Genomic DNA, 23,183 nt, shown 5'->3' with positions numbered 1-23,183 from the left:
TCATCGCTAACTTCGTAAATTATCAAATACAACCTCATATTTACAATATTCACCATGCGAAGGCAATGACAATCTACAATTTAGCCTTCTCATAAGGAGTCAACTCCCGTCTCGCGGGTCCTGCACGGCTCCCATCGCCCAGGAAAGTATCGTCCTGGTTCTGGTATTCCATCCGGAATCGCCACTTCTGAGCGAGGTTCTTTGGCAGGTCCCGTTTGATTGCCCGCGACATGTATTCACCCAGGACAGGTAGGAACTTGAATCCACTGTAAATGGAACATTAGCATTCAATCAAAAACATGAATCGATACCAAAGGGAAAACTCACTGTCCACTGCCCGCACCCCCAATAAACAAGTTCTTGAAATCCGGGTGGTAGTCCATGATGAAATCACCGGTCGGGGTGTCCGTATACCAGCAGAGAGCCAGCTTCTCAAAAGGCCGGTCAGCTAGTTCGGGCAGAATCTCGCGCAGCCCTTCCCGGAGTCTGTGCTCGCCATCCGCTGGGACAAAATTGATACGCTCACGAGGCGGGATCAACGGGGGAGTCGAGATGTTGCCCTTGGCGAGGGTGAGCTCTCCCTCCTTGGGGGTCCTGGTGTATCCCCACCCGTGAACAGCCATCTTCAGTAGGCTAGTATCTTCATGAGGAGGGAAGTTAAACCAGCCACTCGAGAAGTTGATGTAAATCGGAAGCTCTTCGTACTTCTTCACCTCCTCTGGCGTGAGACGCATGAATCCCAGGACCTGAGCAGTAGCAATGGTAGAGTTGTACATGGGAACCAGGCTAGACCCCCATGCACCAGCTGCAAGAATGAAGTGATCTCCCGACACGGGGCTTCCAATGAGGGTTCGTACGGCCTTGATATTCTTGTCGGAATCGGTGTCGAACCCAACAACCGTACCCCGCCGGCCGCAGATGAATGAAACGCCAGCTTCGAAGCAATCATCACGAAGCTGGCTGATAGCCTTGTTGGCATCTGCCCATCCTGCTTGGTTGTTTTGGTACCCAGAGAACGGAGGTGCGGCTAATTTCCCGCTGAGGACTGGGTGTAACCGCTTCGCGTGGTCCGCGTCGGTTACGTGAGTCCATGGAAGGTTATACCTGTTGAGAGCCGCTTTGGTCCTCTCCATCCATGAGTCTTTGACGGGACCCATGCTTCCTGTCAGAATGAAAGGTCTGGGGTAGAAAATGCCCCGGTACTTGGGCTCCTGCCATTTCAAATAGGCTGCGTGAGAAATACGCAAGTAATCGTCGTCGGCATAATCAAATCGAATTATACGAGAGATATCAGAGCTGGACCCATCTGAAACCTGGGCTAATTAGTTGAGGCAACATTCACTGCGCAGAACTGAACTTACTGGGGGCATATGTCGATCAAGGACCGTAATGTTCTTGTAGCCCTCGGTGGCGAGCTGGTAAGCAGTGGTGAGGCCAAATACGCCTGCACCGATAATCACAACATGGCTATCTTTATCCATGGCTACTGATATACTTCAGGAAGTGATAGGATGCTTTGAAAATGAATGTTCTTGGTGGGGCAATGGTTGTCCGATTAGAGCTTTCATGACTCCCTAAATAACTATGAGCGGAGGCCGAAAATGACCTCCGATCCGCTCACGTGGTCGGATGTCGGACTTGCCTGCATCGGCATCTGGCTTAGAACAACGAGTATTGTCTAATTCGTAGTGTGGCGGTCTATCTCTATGCTGGATTATGGACGTGGCGTTGTACCATCTCCACACTGCAATCGTGGTGCAGCCATCTTGGTCCACTGACTAGAAAACTGAAAGATTGCATGGCTTCCGCTGCCAGAAATGAAAGCTTATGGAGGTTACCACTACTGTCAGTGGCTGCGTTAGCGGCTCGATGTCAGCTGGTTATTCGAAAGTTCCTTGATCATGATATAATCAGCAAGGGATGCGATGGTTGTTTGTTGTAATTTATTACTTGCTTCCTGTTGTACGGAGCGAATGCGGATGCGGGTGAAAAAAAAATGCCAAAAAAGAAGATGTCCCTCGACCCGGAATCGAACCAGGGATTTTCCGGTTACAATTAACCATTACAGCCGGACGCCATAACCAACTAGACCATCAAGGGTTATCTGTTAGGACTGTTTCTCGCTCTAGTTAATATACCACCCAACACAGCCAGAATTGATCCCATTCTGTTAGCAATCATGACCACTTCTGCTCAGAGTAAATGGGATTTATCCTGCCCAAGATTAGTCTAACACCGTTTGATTGGTGCTTCTGAGATTCTTTGACATCTCTATCCCTTCAGTAAGTTATTGTTAGGTTCATGTTTCTGCTTTTGACTCGCTCACCGTTCCTAATAAATTACACCTCAACAGTATCTGGTGAATATATACTGTGTCGGCTCACCTTTCCATGCCAGTGAGATAGCAATCGTGAAAACGTGCGGTATAGACGACGAGCCCGTCAATCACAGGCACCAAAAGAGCCAGTAATTACTAAACATACCGAGATGGCGTTTATTGTATCAGATAAGGGTCTCCGAGGCATATTGGGTGACACCCAATTACTAAATGCCTTAGGCACCAGCACGAACATGTGCTGGGGTCGGTAAATAACCTTGAAATGTTGGGTTGGGATGACCCTGATCAACACGTAGGCCTTTCAGCTCCACCAAAGAAAAGCACAACATTTAGAAAGATCGCACCTAGCAATCGTATTGATTATCTGCAGCCCCGTTGGCGGGCAAGCGCTCTATCGGTCCGTCCCAAGAAATAGCATCATGTGACCACTGTCATGAGCACCCCTCTTCCTTTCCACTAACCTGGCGACTCATTCATCCCGCGCTTCATAATCTCGGCAAAACTAGTTGGAGCCATACTCCAGTTTTTGCGACATGAATATTCCCCAAGTCAACGACCATAATGCAATCGTCTCCCTAGCGCTTCACTCACTCGCAATCGGTGAAATAAACGAGGGCCAACAACCTCCCTAGGTGATATCAAGGGTGCAATCCATTTTGACAGATGCTGGGATACACTTTCGCTTTGTTTAAGAACAAGCGCTAGTATACTATGGAACAGCATACCCTGGCCCAGCCTCCATAATCTTCCAAATGTCTCGCCATTTCCTGGGTGCTAAGGCCATGTCAACGCCCCAACTGACTCGGGTGCTGCGCAAGAAGGCGACCGCAAGCTCACCCATCAGCCCATAAATAAACCTGGCTCCTTCCAACAAGCCAGCCATGAAAAGGGCAGCAGATTTGGGGTTGGCGAAGGGAACATTAGGGTGCTTTTCCCTCTCCTCGTCGGAGTCATAATTCACGAGGTCATATGTTGAGGCCATGTCGTACTCAGAAGCTTTGCTTCCATTGAAGGCTATCAAGAGACACCCGAGAGTAAAGAGCTTCCTAGAAAGTAGAAATCCTGAGAGAATGAGAAGACTCTTAAGAGCCCGCCAGTTATAAACATCGATCAGCTATTCACCAATCGACAAAATCTCTATTCACTGAGGATGCACTGTGGTACCATAACTGGCCAGTAACACTGAAGGCATGCATGCACCGAGGGACGCCGTTTGGAACACCGTTTCCCTGACCCTAACAAGCTAGGGCAATTTCGACATTGATACTCCCAAGCAAGTCCAGGGCATAATTGGCCGAGATCAACCGGAGATCTCCAGAGTACAACCAAAGGATTTGGCATGAAGCGTAAACTATGTACATACTTTATGCTCATGTAGAGTCAAGGGTGTTCCCGACAGAATGGGAAGTCGATTCAAAAAATTGTGCTCTCCAATGACCTGCCATCAATGAGTTGGTGTGCTGGCCTCTACTCGGACAAATCCCCCACAATGAACAGATACCGGCTTTACTATTATGATCTCGATGCTGGTCTGGTAGATATAGTATTGCCATGATCATCAGAATACCCTGAGGTAAAGGGACACGGCCGTCTAATTTTAACAGAGTTGCTAGATTTGGATAAATTGAACCATGAGCTTCGATCATAATTTCACCGACCAGTGCATGGCTATCCCAATCGAGATAGGACTCAGGTGCACAACCGAACTAATCATACTTGATATGAACTATAAGGCATAAATAATATTCCAATTTGGGGAACACTACCGAAATGACAATAGAACATAGTAAAAGAGCGCTAAAGATGTGTTTCATTAATTTAGTAAGCCATTTGTAATGGTTCTGTGGCTCCCCAATAATGGGTCTCCAGGGTTCACGGGTTGTGAATGGGCTCCACTATCATAGTGCGTCACAGTCCAGGGTTAGCAGACAAGCCACGTCCAAAACCAACTGCCGGGTTAAGGCATGTAGAAGACTAGAAGTAAGGTACGTAATATGCGAGGCTGTCCGGTTACTACGGAGTATGCCGATTCAATGTGGGTACCAAGCGACTGATTCTGGACCGCTGTTGGCTGATCAGACCACGCTGTGTTGCCCCAAAACGGGCGCTCCGTAAAGAACAACTGCTCAGGTTCGGATATTCCGGGCATAAGCTTCCGCATGGATCATGAGATACGAGAGAGCCAAGCAGGAGTCTACCAATCGGTGTAGGTGGTGTGCGAGAGCATGCATTACAGTCCGATTGCGGATACATCCTGCCACACCAATTGGCAAACAATAGTGGCCTGACCGTGAAGGATTCCAACGGTGATACCCTGATTTTCTGTCAATCGGATGTTTTGGTTGTCAAAAGCCACACAGCAGAGATTTCACGCACAAGCCCTGGATCGAAGGATCGACCAGGCTGCTTTTAGTATTAACCACGGGGAGGTGAAATTTTTCCTAGCGCAGAAAGCGATACTCAATACGTCCACCGACCAATGGAGCTGGGTAGCTAGGCCAATATAGGGAATGCTCGTAAAAGAATGTGGCTCTTGGGCATAAATGGTCCGGGCTAGACAGCCGCAATTGGCCAAGAGGTTATCATCACACCCGGCATTAGCCGGCTCATATTTGATATCATTGGCTGTTAGCCCCACAACAGAGATTATCTGATGCATTGGCCTGATTATCTGATGGCGCTTATCGCTTGGCCCCCATCTATTCGTTCTCCATTGATTTCTGACGCTCACTTTCCAAGTCTGCAAGTGTGGCTCCTGCGTGAAACCACGAGCCTAGTTTCCACGCCATGATGCTGGAGACTTTGGCCCCAAAGAGCAGTCTCCACATGAGCCATAGAAGAAGGAGAAAGAAAAAAGTTTGATGTTGGCGCTAATGCAGACCCAAAGGCCAAGTTGAATGGATGATTGACAAGGGAGACGATGAGTGTAAGAGGGAATGCTACCCACTATATAACGTCCGGCGATCGGCCCTTTTCCTTCCCCTTTCTCTCACTCCTATCCCCATTGACATTACTCATCTACCCACCCTGCAGAGATAATATCTAATCCAGCTATCATGGGTGTCGTCGTTGACCGACTCAAGGGTCGCAAGACCAACCATGTCGTGGATGATCTTCAGCCAGTAGAGCAGCTTCCGAAGAATTCTCAGACGGATGGTCCGTCTGCTAACCTGGGGCTCTCCGAGAAAGATACCCAGCCTGAAAGGGTTTCCCAGGAGGCCCCGATCGGAGTGCAGAAGGCAGAGGCTGCTGCGCTGGTCTGGAGCAGAAAAGCCATTTACGGCACTTACGCCTGGTATGGAAATCACAGAAGCATATAGAAGAGCCGTACTAATGATATGCCCAGGATCTGGGTCTGCTATTTCATGCTTGCGCTTCACGAATACATCAGTACCAACGTACTCTACTATGCTTACTCGAACTTCTCCCACGCCTCGCAAGTCACGACAGCCTATATCTTAGCGACCATCATTGGTGGTGTGCTGAAGCTGCCCATTGGAAAGCTTCTAGGAATTTGGGGGCGTGCTGAAGGTCTGATCGTCTTCGTTATCGTTTACGTTCTTGGATTGATCATCCTCGCGGCATGCAACGGACCCAATGCCTTCGCTGCAGGCTATGTCTTCTACTGGATTGGTTACGATGCTATCTACCTCATTCTTGAGATCTTCATTGCGGATACCTCTGGCTTGCGCAACCGAGCCTTTGCTTTTGGCTTCTCCACGACGCCTTTCATCTGCTGTGCCTTTACCGGTTCCCTTGCAGCCAACTCCTTTATCAAAACTTCGGGCTGGCGCTGGGCCTATGGCGCCTTCGCCATAGTCCAGCCCTTCGTCTTCGCGCCCCTCATTTTTGTCTTCAAATATTATGAGCGGAAGGCCTACAAGACCGGTGTTCTGGTTCGCCAAGACAATGGCCGGACCTGGTTCCAGTCGCTGATCCACTACATCCACGAATTCGATGGTAATTATTTCCCTCTTACTAGACGATTTGCGAAACCTAGAAACAGTCTCTAACAATTATCTTGACAGTCATCGGTGCCTTCATCCTCATGGCCGCCTTCGTACTCTTCCTCCTCCCTTTCAGCCTAGCTAGCTATGGCCGAACAGAATACCACAACGCCGCCTTTATTGCCGAAGTAGTCATCGGTTTCGTTCTCTTCTTTGTCTTCGCAGCCTGGGAGAGATGGTGCGCCCGGGTCCACTTCATCCCCTACGACCTTCTCCGGGACCGCACCGTCCTCGGCGCCTGCCTCCTTGCCGCAGTCGTCTACTTTAGCTTCTACTGCTGGGACAGCTACTTCTACTACTTCGTAATGGTCGTCTACAACCTGGACGTGACCAAAACCGGCTACATGACCTCCATCTATACCGTCGGATCGTGCGTCTGGTCCCCCGTCTTCGGCTTCTGGATCCGCATGGTCAAGGAATTCAAGTACTCGTGTCTGTGCTTTGCGGCGCCGTTGATGTTCTTAGGTGCTGGGTTGATGATTCATTTCCGGGGTCAAGACGCAGATATCGGGTACGTAATAATGTGTCAGATCTTTATTGCGTTCTCAGGTGGTATGTTGGTTATTGGTCAGCAGATGGCGGTGATGTGTGCGTCGAACAGGGATGGGATCCCAATCTTGTTGTCAATGTTAGGTCTATTCAATAGTATTGGGGGCGCTATTGGGTATGCGGTTTCGGCGGCGATTTATACGAACACGTTCACGGATGGGTTGAGGAGGGCGCTGCCGGCGGAGGATCAGGACCTGTTCGAGACGTTGTACTCTGGGGGTTATTTGTCGCAGATGAAGTATGAGCCTGGGTCGGCGGTTAGGGATGCGGTCAATTATGCGTGGGGGTATATGGAGAAGTACGAGGCTATTGCAGCGACTTGTATTTTGGTGTTGATGTTTCCGGCGGTGGGTATGTGGAAGCATTATAATGTGGACAAGAAACAGAATAAGGGGACGATGATCTAGAGGTGGGACCGTCCCCTACCAGACATAATCATTACAATCATTACAATTAATTCACTAATAACTAGTTTTGTGTTTAGACCCTCGTAGACTCGCCTACTTACTAGCCATCAGCAAAAGTCACTGCTAAATAACTTTTGTGGGTAGTGTCTCTTGATCAAGTTGGTATTTCTAAATTTGTCTTCGACTTATACCGCTAACGTAACCTTGTCGTCAAATCTTATATCTGCGGTTCTAGTTATAGTCCTTACTGCATGCCTGAAAATGGCCTGGAAGGTATACAGTGCTATGGATCATTAGAGCTCGCAGCGGTGTGTGCGAATGCAAGTTCATTTTTATCATTAAAGCGAATTAGAGAAATCCCAGCAAGCTGCACTATCAGCTGGCGCTAAGGCTGTTCCGATTAATATTCCAGCAGCACGTGGGGATTATACGAAATACATTTCCGCCAGATTTCTAGAAGCCTTTGCAGCGTCACTTAGGCAAAGCGCCGCCCGAGCTTAAGTGCGGAGTCCACGAATGTCACATAAGGGATCGTTTAGAGCATCGCCGCTTGATACTTAACGGACATCAGGTGTTAGTGAAGAAAGGACGGGACACACATCCTTTGGGCAATCAATATATTGTACTCATCAGTCTCTTCCTTTCCTTTTCTATCTTGATGTTCTTACGAACCTCCCACTATAATGCGCAGTTCACAGGGTAACATTGATATGCGACAGTACTCTACAATGTTTTGCATACAGTGAATCTCAATTACATGATCATATTCAATAAATAGAATTTCTTCAATCCCTAGAGATTAATGCATGCCTGCGTCCTACTGAACTAATAACATGTAGTTCATGAACGGACCTGGAACGCAATAACCCTGAGCGGTCTCTATGGGGAGTCGCATTAAGATTCATCTTCATGGTAGATGTGTTCAATAGTCATGCTGTCTCCAGAATGAAACTGAACCGTACAATGCTCCGACAGTTTTAGTCTCAGTACTGTTTTTACCTATGTAATCAAACCTGCTCCTTCAGGCTCGATTCGGGAACCGCTAACAAGGCTTCGGCTTCTTCCGTATTTAGGTCACATGACTGCGACTGTGGCACGTCTATATTAGGCTTGGGAACTCCTGGCACCTGAGTGCCCCTGTCCAGTTCACATTGATAGTGTTCAAGTTTGCTTTTCGCAACGCCCACTAACAATTCGCTTACCAGTCTTCTTGATTGTGCGACGGTCTCACACTGATCTTCAATTGGTGAACATGCGCCGTTTCGAGAGAATTACCAAGGCGGTCGAACCCGTTGAAGAGTATCGCCGGGGAGGTTACCACCCCGTCCACCTCCATGACAGCTTCGGCCAAAATTATGAAGTTGTCGGAAAGCTAGCGTATGGCCAATCCTCGACTGTCTGGCTTGCAAAGGATAAGACTAGTACCCATCAACACGTCGCCCTAAAGATTCTGTAAGCAGATGCTTCTGCAGATTCGAAGGAGCTTCTGATACTTCGTCATCTGGCGGCGTCCCAATTGGATCACCCTGGGAAATCACACGTCATTGATCTACTCGATCACTTCTATCATACAGGTCCGAATGGAATACACCTATGTCTGGTTTTTCCAGTGATGATCTCGGACCTGCAAGAAATGATAGTCACATGGACGCCACGCCAGGCGGGATATGTAGAAACCATGTCACATCAAATCCTCTTGGGGCTCGATTTCCTCCATAGATCTGATATTGCCCATTGCGGTAAGTTAATACAGGCCAGAAGCAACCTGATAATTACTAATGACCGCTTTCTGTCTGCCCGAGCAGACCTACAACCAGGAAACATGCTGGTAGCAGTTACTGACTCGATAAATGACACCGAAGCTTTTCTGGAGCCACCACAATTCAGCCCAGTCAGATGGCTTGAAGGAGTGACGAAGGATGGCAGTGCCCCAGAATACTTGATGCCTTCACAGAGACGATACAACCAACTGAAGGAAGTCCAGCACTTCAGCCTTGTGGTCAAAATTGGGGATTTGGGTGGCGGTAATAGACAAATCCATTCCTACGCAGGATGTTGTGTCTAGTCGCTAATATTTTACTTTATAGCTCAATTCCGTACACAGTGCAACGAGCGGCCTGTAACACCACTGTCACTACGCGCGCCTGAAACCATAAATGGGAGTCCTTGGGACTGGACCATTGATATCTGGGCATTGGGGTGCTTGGTACGTATCTGTTAATTGTCTTTACTCCTTATGACAATGAAGTGCATCTGCTAACACTGACCAGATATTTGAAATAGCAACCAACGAGCCACTCTTTCCACTTTGTACCTTTGGTATACGACGAGAGGAGGTCAATAAAGAACATCTGGAACTTATTGAAGAGAGACTGAGTGATTCTACTGGACAAGCTGGATTTGCTGCATATCTCGCCGAGCGGCTGCCGGATAATTTCGGGGCTGAGAATGTACAGCACATGGCTAAGTTTCTCTTACTGATGCTGCGGGTAAATCGTGAAGAACGGTGGTGCACGAAAGACTTGCTGCAAGATGCATTTGCTGTGAATGAGCACTAAAAGATATTGTTGAGAGAAGGTAGTTCGATTCAGTTTTGCTTACAAACATCGTTCCTTCTCTGTAGGAAACTAGGCTCAGTGAATTTGTTCCTGAATGTCATAACAATATCATATCAATCATTTCCCCTTAATCCTAGATATAGATACCGAAGCGAGCATTTACATGGTCCACTTTATATCAATACCAGCAATTCTGAATTGGAGAGGGCGTTTCAATGCCAGAGGGCAAGCGATGCTAGCAGAACTGAAGCTTGTGTTACATAGGATTGAGAATATGGCTATGAAATCTCAAGCAAGTAATCATAAAAATCGGTAATCCCTGCACCATCGGTGAAAACATAGCAAACAATAGAGTGACATGCTACACTAATCAGGATGCGTTGGTTTAATTAGTATAGTAATGCTTAGATCTTTAGCGGGGGCACGGGACTCGTGTTAGGTTACTATCTCCTGCGTGCGCTCATATTGAACTAGCATGTACCGCCTCAGGCAACAACAAAGGAGACCCCCTTGGCTGACTCTGAGCCGCATTCCAAAACTTCCACTCCATCTGACTAATAAGTCTGGCGATACCAAAGCCACTGGCGTCAATGAACGGGTAGACCGCCTGGCACCACTCGAACCCAGCCTTATCCCCGCAGTCAATATAACATTTGGACGCCTGTGAAAGTCCCAGAAGTACGGATCGCACGGCCAACATCCGATTTTCAGGCTGCATGCAATATGCTACGGAGCGGCAAATTTCTCTGGCATAGAACACCATGCGGCTCGGGTCAGGGTCTCGCAACAGGTGAGTCTCGGTTTGATAGATTACGCGGCGGATGACCAGTGAAGCTACCCAGAACAGGAGGTAGATTTTGGCTGCTTCGAGGCTTTCAAAGTTGTATGGTGCGAGGCCTGGATCCAGGGGAAGCATGCTGGGCTCCTGTCCCAGGCTTTGCCTGCTACAGGGGGTAGGTTTGCCGTCCAGCCTGTGAGCGGACATATGCAGCCAGTCTACCCGCAGACGCGCCTCAAGGTTGAAGCACCGCTGCAGTAGTGTGTGGCATGCGTGTTCGCGATTGTGATGCGATTGTCCTATAAGTTTACACAGATCTCTGCGTAGAGCTATGCCTTCGGCAATCACTTCGAATAGCTCATCGACAGGGCTGTCTTTTCGGCCGAGATCAAGACATTCAACGTCCACATGCATACTGTATGGAGTGTTAAGGGTGAACATTGCCTATAAGGGTGTTAGTAAGTCCATCACCACGGGCGACAAAAACTGACCGCCGCCCACTTGTGTCTCCATAGGATCGCGTCGATGAGGGTTTGATCACACCGGGTAAAGTCGTGTTGCTTTAACATCGCTGTAGCTCCCTGTATGTGGGCAAGACAGTTACGTAATACCGTCTCACTATTCTCCATAGTCTGTGGCTTGTCAGAACAACTGGACCTCTTGGCCCGGATTGGACCTACCTCGTAAGCTTGGAAGACAATGGCAGAGTAGAGAGTAGTAGCTGTTGGCGGACGATTAACCTGCAAGATCTGTAGCATCGCATGAAGAGCACTATTGTAGATTTCCAGGCCATAATGTGCCAACCGACCATCCCTGGTCTTCTTACCCAAAAACACGGAGGCCAAGCTAATGACGGAGCGATCCAACAGGTCTGATTTGCCGGCCAAGGTTGGGAAGCGCGCCATCAACGAGTACCAGCTATCGACCCTGCCAGTGGGGGACGGGTTGGAGGCGAAGAATGTGTGCATGTAGGTCGCAAACAACTGGGTGCGAGCCTCGGGGTTCATATTGAAGCAAGCCGACAATGCCAGGAGCTGGAGCTCTCCAACCCGCCGGGCTTCGGGTAGCTTGATCTCCGCATCGCGCGCACCACGGGGTTCAAAGCTGTGGTGGATGAAGTCCCGATCCTGGTAACCGGGGCAAGACGTCCCTCCTCTTTTAACACAATTGGAGCATTCGGGCTTCTCCAGATCACACTGCCAGGTTTAGCCATCGATTAACAGTTCGATTGAAGCACTGACCTTGATCTTGCGCTTCTTACAGGCTGCACAGGCGCGTGATGTGAAGGGTATGCCACCCATCTCTAGGGTGCAATGTCTGATGTACCTATGGCTGGGGAGGACGAACAGTTGGATCGATGCAAGGAGAGGATGAACGATTGAAACCTCCGATGCTCTGGTTGTTCATTGGTTGGCCATGTTTCACGTGCTACCCTCAGCCTCAATTCATGCGACATGTCACATGCGGTGATTAGAGGTGAAGACCGACTGGTTCAGTTCTGTGCAAGTGAATGGATCGCTGCATTACCAATTGGTTGATGGAATATATTTGACGGCGTGACTTGATTGCCTTGCTACCACGCAATTCAGCCTTGCGGACCCTTTTAGTACTTGAATGTGGTCGCGGACGGGCCCCGCGGGGAGCTCCGGGTTAGTGTCTCATAGGCAAGGGGGTCCCTGTAAATATCCGCTTGCTGAGGAGTGGAGTAGAGAAGCGGCTTGTCATGATATCGATCGTGCACTGCAGATCGGCCAACTGCACCTCCCGCACCAACAATCAATGCCCATAGGGCGTTGAATCATGACCGTCAACATTATTTTCTGTCCATATAAATTACCTCGGAAAATAAAAGAGTACATACGACCACAGGGTGTGGAAAACAGGGCTTCCCGTCCGCTCAGCCGTACTTAAGCCACACGCCGGGAGGTTAGTAGTTGGGTGGGTGACCACCAGCGAATCCCTTCTGTTGTATGTTTTGGATCCTTGCCTTTCAAATCTTTTTTTGGCTGCCCTATCGGACTACCGCTCTTCAGCGCTCGGTGGGTGAATTGTATGATGCTTTTGCGGGAAATAAGGGCCCAGTGCCGGCATCCAATTACACAACGACCGCCTAGTTTAAGCTTCAACGTTTGCTACATATTAGATCGCTTGTCTATAAAGGAAGTGGAATCCTTGTTCTCTTTATTCGGTATGATATCGTTGACGGGCACTAATTATTTGGAAGATATTGGCCGAGTGGTTTGGAATGTAAAGTGTCACAAAGTCAGCACGGAAGCGGTCCGCCCGCTCACTGAAAGCATCCTAACGTCGAATCGAGTTCAGATCCCGGACACCTAAGCTTTGGTTCACCAGGTCGGACCTTGTATTGGGCCGACTGGACGGGCAGTGGACCGCATTAAACAAGAAATGGACAGTCATACCCGCGCCTGCCAAGGACTGGGACATCGTGCACACAAAGCGAGGAAGATATGGGGACGTATCTCCCCCTCAAAGCCGGACGTTATGGGCGGATCAAAAGCAGTGACTTCAGAATTTGCCTTGACAAATTGAGAATTAGCGATCCTATCGCCACTATTGAGGTTATTGTGCAGACTGAGATGTTGATGAACGACGGATCAGTCTTTGAGACCCTCTTGCTTTATCGAACAACACGGCCTGTTCAGGTTCATATGTGGAAATTGCATCATGTTCGTTTCCGTCATGTACTATGTGCCCACACCCTGAATAACATAGGTAGGCAAACTGGACTGAGAACTGACTATTCCAATGTACTGAACGAGCAGCAATTCATGTGCTCAAAAGACTTATCAGATACTATCGGAGCGAGCATCCGATAAACCGCGATAAGATGCGGGGTACGCGATACTGACAGGAAGCCCTACTACAGACAAGGCAGTTCTCCCCGCTCACTTCCCTGATAAGCTGCAAGATCTGCAAGTGGCCTGCCGAAGATGAGGGGTGGGAGGGGAAATGTTGGAGATAACGGGCCGGTGACTTTCTCCACCTTCACCTCCACTCTCGGCCGATGAGGCCGTCTCACGATCTGTGGGCTTGACATATGAGTTGGATGATGCCACAATGGTGGTTCTATCCACATTCAATGACCATATTTGTGTTCATCACTCATAATGCCAAGCGTAGAACCACGACCGAAGCTGCGGATCTCTATAGGTCTGTCGCGCCACATCCAAACCGATAATGCATGCTAAATAAAGCTACTGACCGACCGTACAGATCGTGGAGGAACGTTCACCGACTGCATTTGCAAAGTCCCCGGTCAAGACGATATCGTGGTGAAGATTCTATCTGTAGACCCCAAGAATTACGATGATGCCCCGACGGAAGCCATCCGCCGGGTGTTGGAAATTTACTATGGAACGAGCATTCCGCGAGGAACAGGGTTAGATACAAAGGATATTGGTGGGAGACATCCTGAGTTACGAGCCTTTCTCCAGGCTAACCTTATGTTCAGAGTCAATACGCATGGGAACAACCGTTGCGACAAATGCACTGCTAGAGAGGAAAGGCGAGCGCACAGCCCTTCTCATCACGGAGGGCTTCAAAGACTTGCTGGAAATCGGCAATCAATCGCGACCCTTCATGTTCGATCTCTCAATTCGAAGGCCTGAAACACTATATTCCGAGGTTTTTGAGGTGGAAGAGCGCGTGACCCTGCGTAACTGCACCGACACAGACCTGCGAAGCATGGACCTCTCTTCGCCGCTCGTACTACGAGAGCTCACGGGTACATCTGGAGAAACCGTCCAGATAATAAAGTTGTTGAATCTCGAGTCAGTGGAGGAATACTTGAGGAAGATATACGCGGACGGGTACAGATCCATCGCTGTATGTCTGATGCACGCCTACACGTTTCCCGATCACGAGCTCCAGATCCGGAACCTGGCGCAACAGATCGGGTTTGAGAATGTGTCGCTGTCGCATGCTGTATCGCGACGAACTAAGATTGTGCCTCGAGGCAACTCTGCTGTCATTGACGGATACCTTACACCGACAATCGAACGATATCTGAAGCAGTTTTTGACCAGTTTCCCAGATATTGCCAAGTCAGATACCAAATTGGAGTTCATGCAATCCGATGGTGGGCTGGTCCCTGCTCACAGACTCTCGGGACTGCATTCGATTCTTTCTGGCCCGGCTGGTGGAGTGGTAGGGTATGCTCGTACCTGCTACGACGAAGTCAGTGAAGCCCCACTGATTGGCTTCGATATGGGAGGAACAAGCACAGACGTTAGTCGCTATGATGGGACATTGGATCATATATTTGAGACCACTACGGCGGGAATCTCGATGCAGACTCCACAGCTTAATATAAACACGATCGCTGCTGGTGGAGGGAGCATCCTGTTCTGGCGCGACGGGTTGATGTCTGTTGGACCGGAAAGTGCCTCTTCGGATCCGGGTCCTACGTGCTATCGCAAAGGGGGCTCATTAACCATTACAGATGCCAATTTGGCTCTAGGAAGGTTGATCCCGGAGTATTTTCCCTCTGTATTCGGTCCAAATGAGGATGAGCCCTTGGATCGCGATGTTGTTATTGCCAAGTTCGAAGCTTTGACAGTAACGATTAACCAAGATACAGGTAAGTCAATGAGCTGGGCGCAGGTGGCGCAGGGGTAAGCTTCTCACCGGAATATATGAGATACAATCGAGGCTAACATGCGTGCAGCTTCCTCGACGTTGCGAATTCCGCCATGTGTGGCCCCATTCGGAGTCTGACAGAGGCTCGCGGTTACGACACAACGAAGCATCACTTAGCATCCTTTGGTGGAGCGGGAGGTCAACACGCCTGTGCAATTGCCGAGCTTCTTGGCATTCAGAAGGTCTTGATCCACAAGCACTCCTCGATTCTTTCTGCGTATGGTATTGGCCTGGCAGATGTGGTGCAGGAAGGTCAGAGGCCCTGCGCAAAGGCATACGATTCATCGAACCTCCCGTCAATTTTAGCGGACTTGGAGGAACTCGCTCAAGCTACCAAGGATCTCTTAGGCAATGACGGGATACTGAATGTGGACGTGGACCGGTTCCTCAACATGCGCTATGACGGAAGCGAGACTACCATTATGATTGCAGTAGACCAGACCCATGATATGTTGCAGAGTTTTGTCAAAGCACATCATCAGCAATTCGGCTTCACGCCTACAGATCGGAATGTATTTGTTGATAGCATTCGAGTTCGGGCCATCGGTCGAGGCTCTTTCGCTGCCCCTTCTCCTGATGTTTCAGCTTCGGTCCCAGGGAAGCCTTCCGTACCCGCAGATAAGTGCCCTGCTGCTGAGGCTACCAATAAGGTTTATTTCGATCAGCTTGGATGGACGGACACACCAGTATACATCCTCAAGTCCATCCCTCTCGGACAGAAGGTCACCGGTCCGGCACTTGTGGTCGATGAAACGCAAACGATACTCGTGGGCCCAGGCTCTTCGGCAACATCCGCGCAGGACAAGCTGATCCTTGACGTGAAAGTTTCCGAGAAAGGACGCAACGTTACCACTGATACTATCGACCCTGTCCAACTTTCTGTATTCCGCCACCGTTTCATGAGCGTCGCGGAGCAGATGGGTCGTGTACTGCAACAGGTGAGTGTGAGCGCGAACATCAAGGAACGGCTTGATTTCAGTTGCGCTGTGTTCAGTCCGGATGGGTCTCTGGTCGCAAACGCCCCTCATGTGCCTGCGATGATTGGTAGCATGGCCTTTGCGGTAAGGGGTCAGATTGAAGAATGGAAGGGGAGGTTGAAGGCGGGAGATGTTTTGTTGTCTAATGCCCCTGGTTCGTACGAGGAAGATTTTACCATCCACTCACCGTGCTAATCAGCCTTTCAGAATATGGGGGTACCCACCTCCCAGACCTCACTGTTATTACTCCCGTATTCGATGCACAAGAAAAGGATATCATCTTTTGGACAGCTTCACGAGGCCATCATGCCGATGTATATACCCCTTGACCCCAACTCCCAGCACGTTGCTTGGCTGACACATCCAGATTGGCGGTATCCTACCCGGCTCTATGCCCCCATCCTCGAAGGAACTTGCCCAAGAAGGAGCTTTGTTTAAATCATTTCTATTAATCCGAGACGGAGTTCTTGACGAAGTCGGTCTTGCTCGGCTGCTTTGCGACAAGCCAGCACAGTATCCTGGCTCCAGTGGTACCCGGAGGTACCAAGATAATGTGACAGACTTGAAAGCCCAAGTGGCCGCCAACCACTGTGGTATCCGGCTGATCCATCAGCTTATTGAGGAATATTCTATGGAAGTTGTTCAGGTGAGTTAACCATGCGAAATTGAATCCTCACCCACCAGGCCAGACAACTCACAAGCATGTCTGCTAGGTATATATGAAAGCCATCCAATCCTCTGCCGAACTCGCCATCCGCAATCTCTTCAAACGCCTAGCGCGCGAGTTCCATCAAACAGAGCTGAAAGAGGTTGACTATATGGACGATGGAACACCTATCTGCCTCAAAATTACACTCAATGAGGCTGATGGTTCAGCGGTATTCGACTTCACAGGCACTGGGCCCCAAGTCTACGGTAAGCCGATCTTTCACCACTACTCACATGGGTTGAACTCTGGTTAACCACCGCGGGAATCCCAAGGCAACTGGAATGCCCCTATAGCCATAACATACTCATCCATTATTTTCGCCCTCCGGTGTATCGTCGACTCCGACATCCCGCTGAACCACGGCTGCCTCGCCCCTGTGACCGTCCACGTCCCCAAACCCAGTCTTCTCAATCCAGCTCCCACCGCTGCTGTCTGTGCCGGTAACGTCCTCACCTCGCAACGAATCGTCGACGTAATATTCAAGACCCTCCGCGTCTGTGCCGCCAGCCAAGGCTGCATGAACAATTTCTCATTCGGCACGGACGATTTCGGATACTATGAGACGATCGCAGGAGGTAGTGGAGCGGGTCCGACCTGGTCCGGCACGAATGGCGTACATACGAACATGACGAACACGAGAATTACAGATCCGGAGTCATTGGAACGACGGTATCCGGTTCTTCTCAGGAGGTTTTGTTTCAGGGGTGGTAGTGGTGGAGAAGGAAGGTATAGAGGCGGTGATGGGGTAGTGAGGGATGTCGAGTTTCGGATTCCAATGATGGCATCTATCTTGTCTGAGAGGCGGGTAGTGAAGCCATATGGAATGGACGGGGGAGAAGATGGTCGCTGTGGCAGAAATATGTGGGTTAAAGGGGAAGACGGGGAGATTATGTCGATTGGGGGAAAGAATTCGGTTGAGATGAAGGCGGGAGATCGTTTGGTTATTGAGACGCCTGGAGGGGGTGGGTATGGAAGCAAGGGCGGTGGTGAGGGCAAGATTGAAAAAGATCAGGCCAAGGTAAATAGGGGATTTGTTCCTATCGCCAACGGATCGGTAGAGATGGCTAGAAGTCTGGCTGAGCAAGTGTAGTGGGATTCCCGAATTCAAGTATACTACATACTATGAGTGATATTGATGCAGATGTCGGCAATGAAAGGATTTGCCCCCCTTGAACAACGTGTTTATTAAGTCACTTGTTCTTTTGAACTGAAGCATCAGTCCCTTCTAGTGAGCCTGGACGGTCCTTGAACCCTGCAGGGACCTATCAAGGCTCAACAGCGTCCAGGCGTCCAACCGACCGATAAGCCCTGCTGGGGGCTCTGTGTGGCTTAGTCTAGAATCAAATCTATAGGATTGAAAGCTATATAATGATGTCAAGTTTATCATGCTGATAAAAGATCGCCGCCGGATCAGACCCTTGCTGGTTACTCCAACGGCGGCTTCTCCAACTGCTGGGATGATCCGCGATAAGAAGCATTCACCATCTTGATTGGCGAGAACATGCAAGGAAAGCCCTTGTTATCACCCATATCCCGTTCTCGAGCAGTGCCGGCCGTGCTCGGCGTCAGCTATCACATTAAACCATGATAAGCCTATCGTTCTCCAGCGGGGTTTATATCTCTAGCAGCAGACAGTGCATGCATCATGTCGTATCAATCCCATTCACACCACTGTGTGAAAACCCACCATGTCTCACGAGCTTCGAGTCCTACCACCAGGTGCCGGATATGGAATTGTCATCGGCATCGGTGGCATCTTCGCCCTATTCATGCTTGGTATTTCCTGGCTTCAAAATCGCTATACCCAATTCTCTACACATCGTGCCGAAGAATTCAACACCGCGTCACGATCTGTCAAGCCGGGCTTGATCTCTGCTGGCATTGTCTCCTCCTGGACATGGTCGGCTACACTTCTAACCAGTTCGACTTTCGCATATTCCTATGGCGTCTGCGGACCCATGTGGTACGGCGCCATCGGCACGCTGCAGATCCTCCTCTTCGCCTTGATCGCCGTCAAGATCAAAGCAAATGCACCGGGCGCACACACCATGCCAGAGATCGTCCTCTCCCGGCACGGCAAGATCGCCCATCTCACCTACTTGTACAATGGTTTGGCTACGAATATGCTTGTTAGCGCCTGTTTGGTGCTAGGTGGCGCGCAGGTGGTGGCGGCAATCACGGGGATGAATGTGTATGCTGCCAATTTCCTCATTCCTGCTGTTGTCGCGGCGTATGTTATTGTCGGTGGATTGCGCGCAACATTCATCGCGGATTATACCCATACCGTTATCCTATTTATCGCTATCTTGGTGTTTGGGTTCTCGGTGTCGGCTACTAGTGATCTCATTGGAAGCCCGGGGAAATTGTATGATTTGCTGCAGGAGGCATCGCGAGATATGCCAATCGATCGCAATACTGATGGATCATATCTTGCATTTCGGTCCGTGGGTGGCTTGATCTTTGCGGTGGATATATTTGTTTCTGGGTTCAGTACTGTCTGGCTTGATCAAGCTTACTGGCAGCGAGCTATCGCGTCGCGACCGGAGTCATCTGTGAAGGCATATATGCTAGGAGGCGTTGCCTGGTATGGTGAGTGACAGGGCCTTCCCAAAGCCCATGTCTTTTCACTAGGTACTAATCAACCTAGGCATTCCGTTCGGCTTTGCAACAGCGATGGGTCTCGGGTGCGCAGCCCTGACCAGCAACCCAGCGTTCCCGACATACCCCAATCCTCTATCAGCATCGCAAGTCGACGCCGGTCTCTCCGCCCCAGCAACCGCAATCACCCTTCTCGGAAAAGGCGGCGCAGTACTCATGCTCATCCTCCTGTTCATGGCCGTGACTAGTTCCACATCTGCCGAGCTCATCGCCGTGTCATCCCTACTAACCTTCGACGTGTACAAAACCTACATCCGCCCGAACACCGACTCTGCGACACTCGTGCGTGTCAGCCACTGGGGCATTGTCATCTACGCCATTGTCCTGGCCGCATTCTGCTGCATTCTCAATGCCGCAGGCGTCAGTCTCACCTGGCTCCTTACAGTACTGGAAGTGATTGTCGGCGGAGCAGCTATTCCCGTTGGACTCATTCTGCTCTGGGACCGCATGTCCACTGCTGCCGCTATCGCAGCCCCTTGGATCGGATTTGGCTTAGGTATCATTGTCTGGTTCATCACTTCATGGAAGAGATCAGGCGGGATCAGTGTTGCGACGACGGGCGATGCCACGAATGCCGTTGCTGGAAACTTGGCCTCGTTCGGAGTGGGGACTATTTCCGCTGTAATTTTGAGTTTACTATTTCCGGGGAAACGTGGCCACGACACGTCGGCAACGAACAGTATTACAGGGGTCCCTGTCGAACCAGAGAAGACCTCGACAGAGACATCAGCCAAGAAGAACAATGATACCGAAATAGTCACAATGACTGCAACACCCAGTGAGCCGACCACGCAACCGAAGAACGATATAATCGAGTACCTCGAAACTGAGACCATTGAGCCCATGGATCCTGCTCTCGTTAAGAAAGCGGAGCGATTTGCCTGGACAGCGAATGTCATCTTCATTGCCATTGCCGTGATCCTTGTTCCTTTCACTCTGTTTGGGACGCGGTATGTGTATAACAGGGAGTTTTTCACAGGGTGGGTTGTTGTCTCCTTTATTTGGGTTTGGGCGAGTGTGCTCATTTGTGTGATATATCCGGTGGTAAGTTATGTCTTTGATATCATCAAGTGCGATGCAGGAAGGTCATGTTTACTGACAGACATCGTGCAGGTTGAAAGTGCAGGTGCTTTGCGGGATATTTCAAAGGGGATATGGGGTGATATCAGGGCCATATTGGGACGTAGGAAGGAGAGATTGCGAACTGGACAGCAAGTATGAAGATTAAACGAAGATTGTTGATGTAATTGTCAGCCTCTCAGAACGGAGGTGAGAAAGAGCCTGTTCTACAGGCTCTTCCTGAACTTTATAATTCGTTATTCCTCATTTACGAGGCATCAGTATATAATAACACGAAGATATCGTTATCCGAACCAAAGTAAATAATCTTTCACTCCAGACATCAAGCAGAGAGCTTTAACCCCTCAATCCCGAATTGCGCGTACCCGCCTGACCTTGAGGAGTCTGTCGTAATCCCACTCAACCCACGCACCAATGCCCACACTCGCCCGCTCTACCAACCGCGCGAACGCAACTGCATCATTGTCCTTGCTATATCCCTCCCGGCGATATGCCCTCGCAAAGTTAAGCCACACTAGCGTCTCCGACCCAGGAACCACCGACCACCCCAAAGGCCTCTGCACCCGGGGTAGCACACTTAGACGCCCCTCATCATCCTCCGAGACATCTTCAACCACCAAAACCTCCTCAAAATTTTGATACTCTAACATATCGAACACCGACGTGATGACCTTCTTCTCACGCTCCAATAGAGACCGGGGAAAGGCGAGGCGGAGGAGCGCAGGCGGGCTGGTCTTATAATTCATGCCTTCATATTCAGGGGCGAAGGCCAGATTTGAGCCTTCAGAAAGAAATTCTAGATACCGAGAGTCCGGCACGTATAGGGCGTCTGAAGCCGGCTGAAAGGGCCGGGTGAAGTGGAAGCCATCAGGGGTCCAGTGGAAGAGGAGGGTCCCTGCTTGCTGACGCAGCCAGTTTTGCGCTACGGAATGCGCCTCGTGATTGACTAGGAAGGGAGGCACGTCTACTTTCATGGTGGTGAGACTTGAAAGATTGAAGCTGAGGTGAAATTCATCCTTAGATACGCCGTGGGTCTCCCAACACCCCCTTTGGTAGATGTATAGGCCTTGGTGGATGGGGGTGGGGAGGGAGTGTTGCCAGATGGAAAGGCGAAGTTCCGGGGGGAGAAGGCTGAATTTGGGGAACTTGGCGGATGTAGTTGGAGATTCTGGACTAAGCATGGTGATGAGGTGGTGATGGGAGGTGAATTTAATGGAGGAGGAAGAGGGTGGTTGAACGCAAATGGAGGCGAAATGGGTATGCCTGTCCTGGATGAGGATGTGACCATATCGAAGATGTTGATTGTGTTGGATTTATTAGTTCTCACCACCGGGCAAGCTTTTCCGTGGACAGGGATGAGCAGAGCCCCTGCACGGTCAAAGAATGACCTGATAGGTCATATTTTGAATAATACCAGTCCAGTGTGGGATCATCTTCTTTGCTTAATCGACATCTGCACGTGGCCTATATTTAACCTTCCTGACGATGTTTTTAGTAGATCCGATCACAGTGTGGAGCACAGGGCTTCCCATCCTCTCAGCCGTACTCCAGCCAACGGAATCCGCACAGTTAATAATCGAAGAGCTTCTGACCCGAAGACCATTTTCCTGAAACTATATTTAGGGGCTTATTAGAATTTATTATGGGAAAAGATCTGTTATACACATCTCTTATAGGTTACCAAAGTGGCTGGTGATCGTCAATGGTCGCCAGTAGTAGTCAATGGTCGCTAGTAGCCGCCAATGGTTTCCGGTAGTCGCCAGCGGTCGCCAAATACTAGAACCGGAAAAATTTACTAAGCTGAGCGAGGGACCCTTTGAGCTGTCTCAGAAGTTGTCGATAAATAGGCGGAGGGCCTTGCAATTTTAGTATGATTTCTGAACTTGTTTGCATTCAACCTTGCCAAAACTCTGCAACTTACTCGAACCACGTGTTATCATATGACCATGATTCTACACAAACTTCATAGCTATCGAGACACTCCGTCCTTTGGCAGTTTCCAGTGGTTTTATTCTGAATACAATAAAGTGTGCTCATAGCAATACCAATTCATGGTCAATATACTACAGAGAACTCAATATTTAATCTCACTGTGCTGTATCACGTGACTACCGACGCTATTGCGCACCAGCTCCTAGACTATTATATAAGGAGGTAGATGGAAATGCCTTTGTACTATAGTACTTAGAATAAAGGTAGAGGAAAATAGTAAACTACTGTCATGAAATTTTCCTCAACATACTTCCCATTATTGATATCATACAGATTGATAATGAATGAGTTGTGAAAGCTGTCTATCCATCATCTCTAATTAAGTTAAGATTAGGGACTAGTTCTCCCATAAGGCAAGAAACTTAAACCATAGAGTTATTTTGCAAAAGAAACTACGCAAAGGATCCCAGTATCCAAGTAGATCCTAAAGGGCAAGATGACAGTACGCCTAGCATTGGCCAGTTTCAACTT

General features: G+C 49.4%; 9 protein-coding genes across 9 annotated transcripts; 5 read left to right on the top strand and 4 right to left on the bottom strand.

The window, feature by feature from the left end:
* Window positions 1-73: 73 nt before the first annotated feature.
* Window positions 74-1,481, bottom strand: AKAW2_60932S (uncharacterized protein; the record flags this gene model as incomplete). Its single annotated transcript, XM_041693113.1, has 3 exons — window positions 74-266; window positions 328-1,313; window positions 1,362-1,481. The coding sequence occupies 3 exons, from the start codon at window positions 1,479-1,481 to the stop codon at window positions 74-76; spliced, it is 1,299 nt and encodes a 432-aa protein (XP_041546430.1).
* A 1,566-nt stretch (window positions 1,482-3,047) lies between these two features.
* AKAW2_60931S (uncharacterized protein) lies at window positions 3,048-3,320 on the bottom strand (the record flags this gene model as incomplete). Its single annotated transcript, XM_041693111.1, has 1 exon — window positions 3,048-3,320. The coding sequence occupies one exon, from the start codon at window positions 3,318-3,320 to the stop codon at window positions 3,048-3,050; it is 273 nt and encodes a 90-aa protein (XP_041546429.1).
* Window positions 3,321-5,394: 2,074 nt separating this feature from the next.
* Window positions 5,395-7,301, top strand: SIT2_3 (siderochrome iron transporter 2; the record flags this gene model as incomplete). The annotated part of the gene is made up of 3 exons (XM_041693110.1): window positions 5,395-5,633; window positions 5,685-6,298; window positions 6,367-7,301. 3 exons carry the CDS (start codon window positions 5,395-5,397, stop codon window positions 7,299-7,301), a joined length of 1,788 nt encoding a protein of 595 aa, XP_041546428.1.
* Window positions 7,302-8,913: 1,612 nt separating this feature from the next.
* On the top strand, window positions 8,914-9,859 carry AKAW2_60929A (uncharacterized protein; the record flags this gene model as incomplete). Its single annotated transcript, XM_041693109.1, has 4 exons — window positions 8,914-9,040; window positions 9,107-9,325; window positions 9,389-9,507; window positions 9,572-9,859. The coding sequence occupies 4 exons, from the start codon at window positions 8,914-8,916 to the stop codon at window positions 9,857-9,859; spliced, it is 753 nt and encodes a 250-aa protein (XP_041546427.1).
* Window positions 9,860-10,319: 460 nt separating this feature from the next.
* Window positions 10,320-11,938, bottom strand: AKAW2_60928S (Zn(II)2Cys6 transcription factor domain-containing protein; the record flags this gene model as incomplete). The annotated part of the gene is made up of 4 exons (XM_041693108.1): window positions 10,320-11,081; window positions 11,129-11,269; window positions 11,318-11,833; window positions 11,879-11,938. 4 exons carry the CDS (start codon window positions 11,936-11,938, stop codon window positions 10,320-10,322), a joined length of 1,479 nt encoding a protein of 492 aa, XP_041546426.1.
* Window positions 11,939-13,105: 1,167 nt separating this feature from the next.
* On the top strand, window positions 13,106-13,474 carry AKAW2_60927A (uncharacterized protein; the record flags this gene model as incomplete). The annotated part of the gene is made up of 1 exon (XM_041693107.1): window positions 13,106-13,474. One exon carries the CDS (start codon window positions 13,106-13,108, stop codon window positions 13,472-13,474), a length of 369 nt encoding a protein of 122 aa, XP_041546425.1.
* Window positions 13,475-13,765: 291 nt separating this feature from the next.
* Window positions 13,766-18,072, top strand: AKAW2_60926A (uncharacterized protein; the record flags this gene model as incomplete). The annotated part of the gene is made up of 8 exons (XM_041693106.1): window positions 13,766-13,808; window positions 13,872-14,057; window positions 14,110-15,271; window positions 15,325-16,427; window positions 16,481-16,587; window positions 16,641-16,919; window positions 16,987-17,188; window positions 17,255-18,072. The coding sequence occupies 8 exons, from the start codon at window positions 13,766-13,768 to the stop codon at window positions 18,070-18,072; spliced, it is 3,900 nt and encodes a 1,299-aa protein (XP_041546424.1).
* Window positions 18,073-18,670: 598 nt separating this feature from the next.
* Window positions 18,671-20,861, top strand: AKAW2_60925A (sodium:solute symporter family protein; the record flags this gene model as incomplete). The annotated part of the gene is made up of 3 exons (XM_041693105.1): window positions 18,671-19,571; window positions 19,630-20,684; window positions 20,754-20,861. The coding sequence occupies 3 exons, from the start codon at window positions 18,671-18,673 to the stop codon at window positions 20,859-20,861; spliced, it is 2,064 nt and encodes a 687-aa protein (XP_041546423.1).
* Window positions 20,862-21,064: 203 nt separating this feature from the next.
* Window positions 21,065-21,901, bottom strand: AKAW2_60924S (2EXR domain-containing protein; the record flags this gene model as incomplete). Its single annotated transcript, XM_041693104.1, has 1 exon — window positions 21,065-21,901. The coding sequence occupies one exon, from the start codon at window positions 21,899-21,901 to the stop codon at window positions 21,065-21,067; it is 837 nt and encodes a 278-aa protein (XP_041546422.1).
* Between the last annotated feature and the right edge of the window lie 1,282 nt (window positions 21,902-23,183).

Source organism: Aspergillus luchuensis, chromosome 6 (assembly GCF_016861625.1).
Source record: "Aspergillus luchuensis IFO 4308 DNA, chromosome 6, nearly complete sequence".
In the NCBI taxonomy this organism is placed as follows: Eukaryota; Fungi; Ascomycota; class Eurotiomycetes; order Eurotiales; family Aspergillaceae; genus Aspergillus; species Aspergillus luchuensis.
The sequence above is the reverse complement of the archived record's forward strand: the minus strand, read 5'-3'. Positions and strand labels throughout refer to the sequence as shown.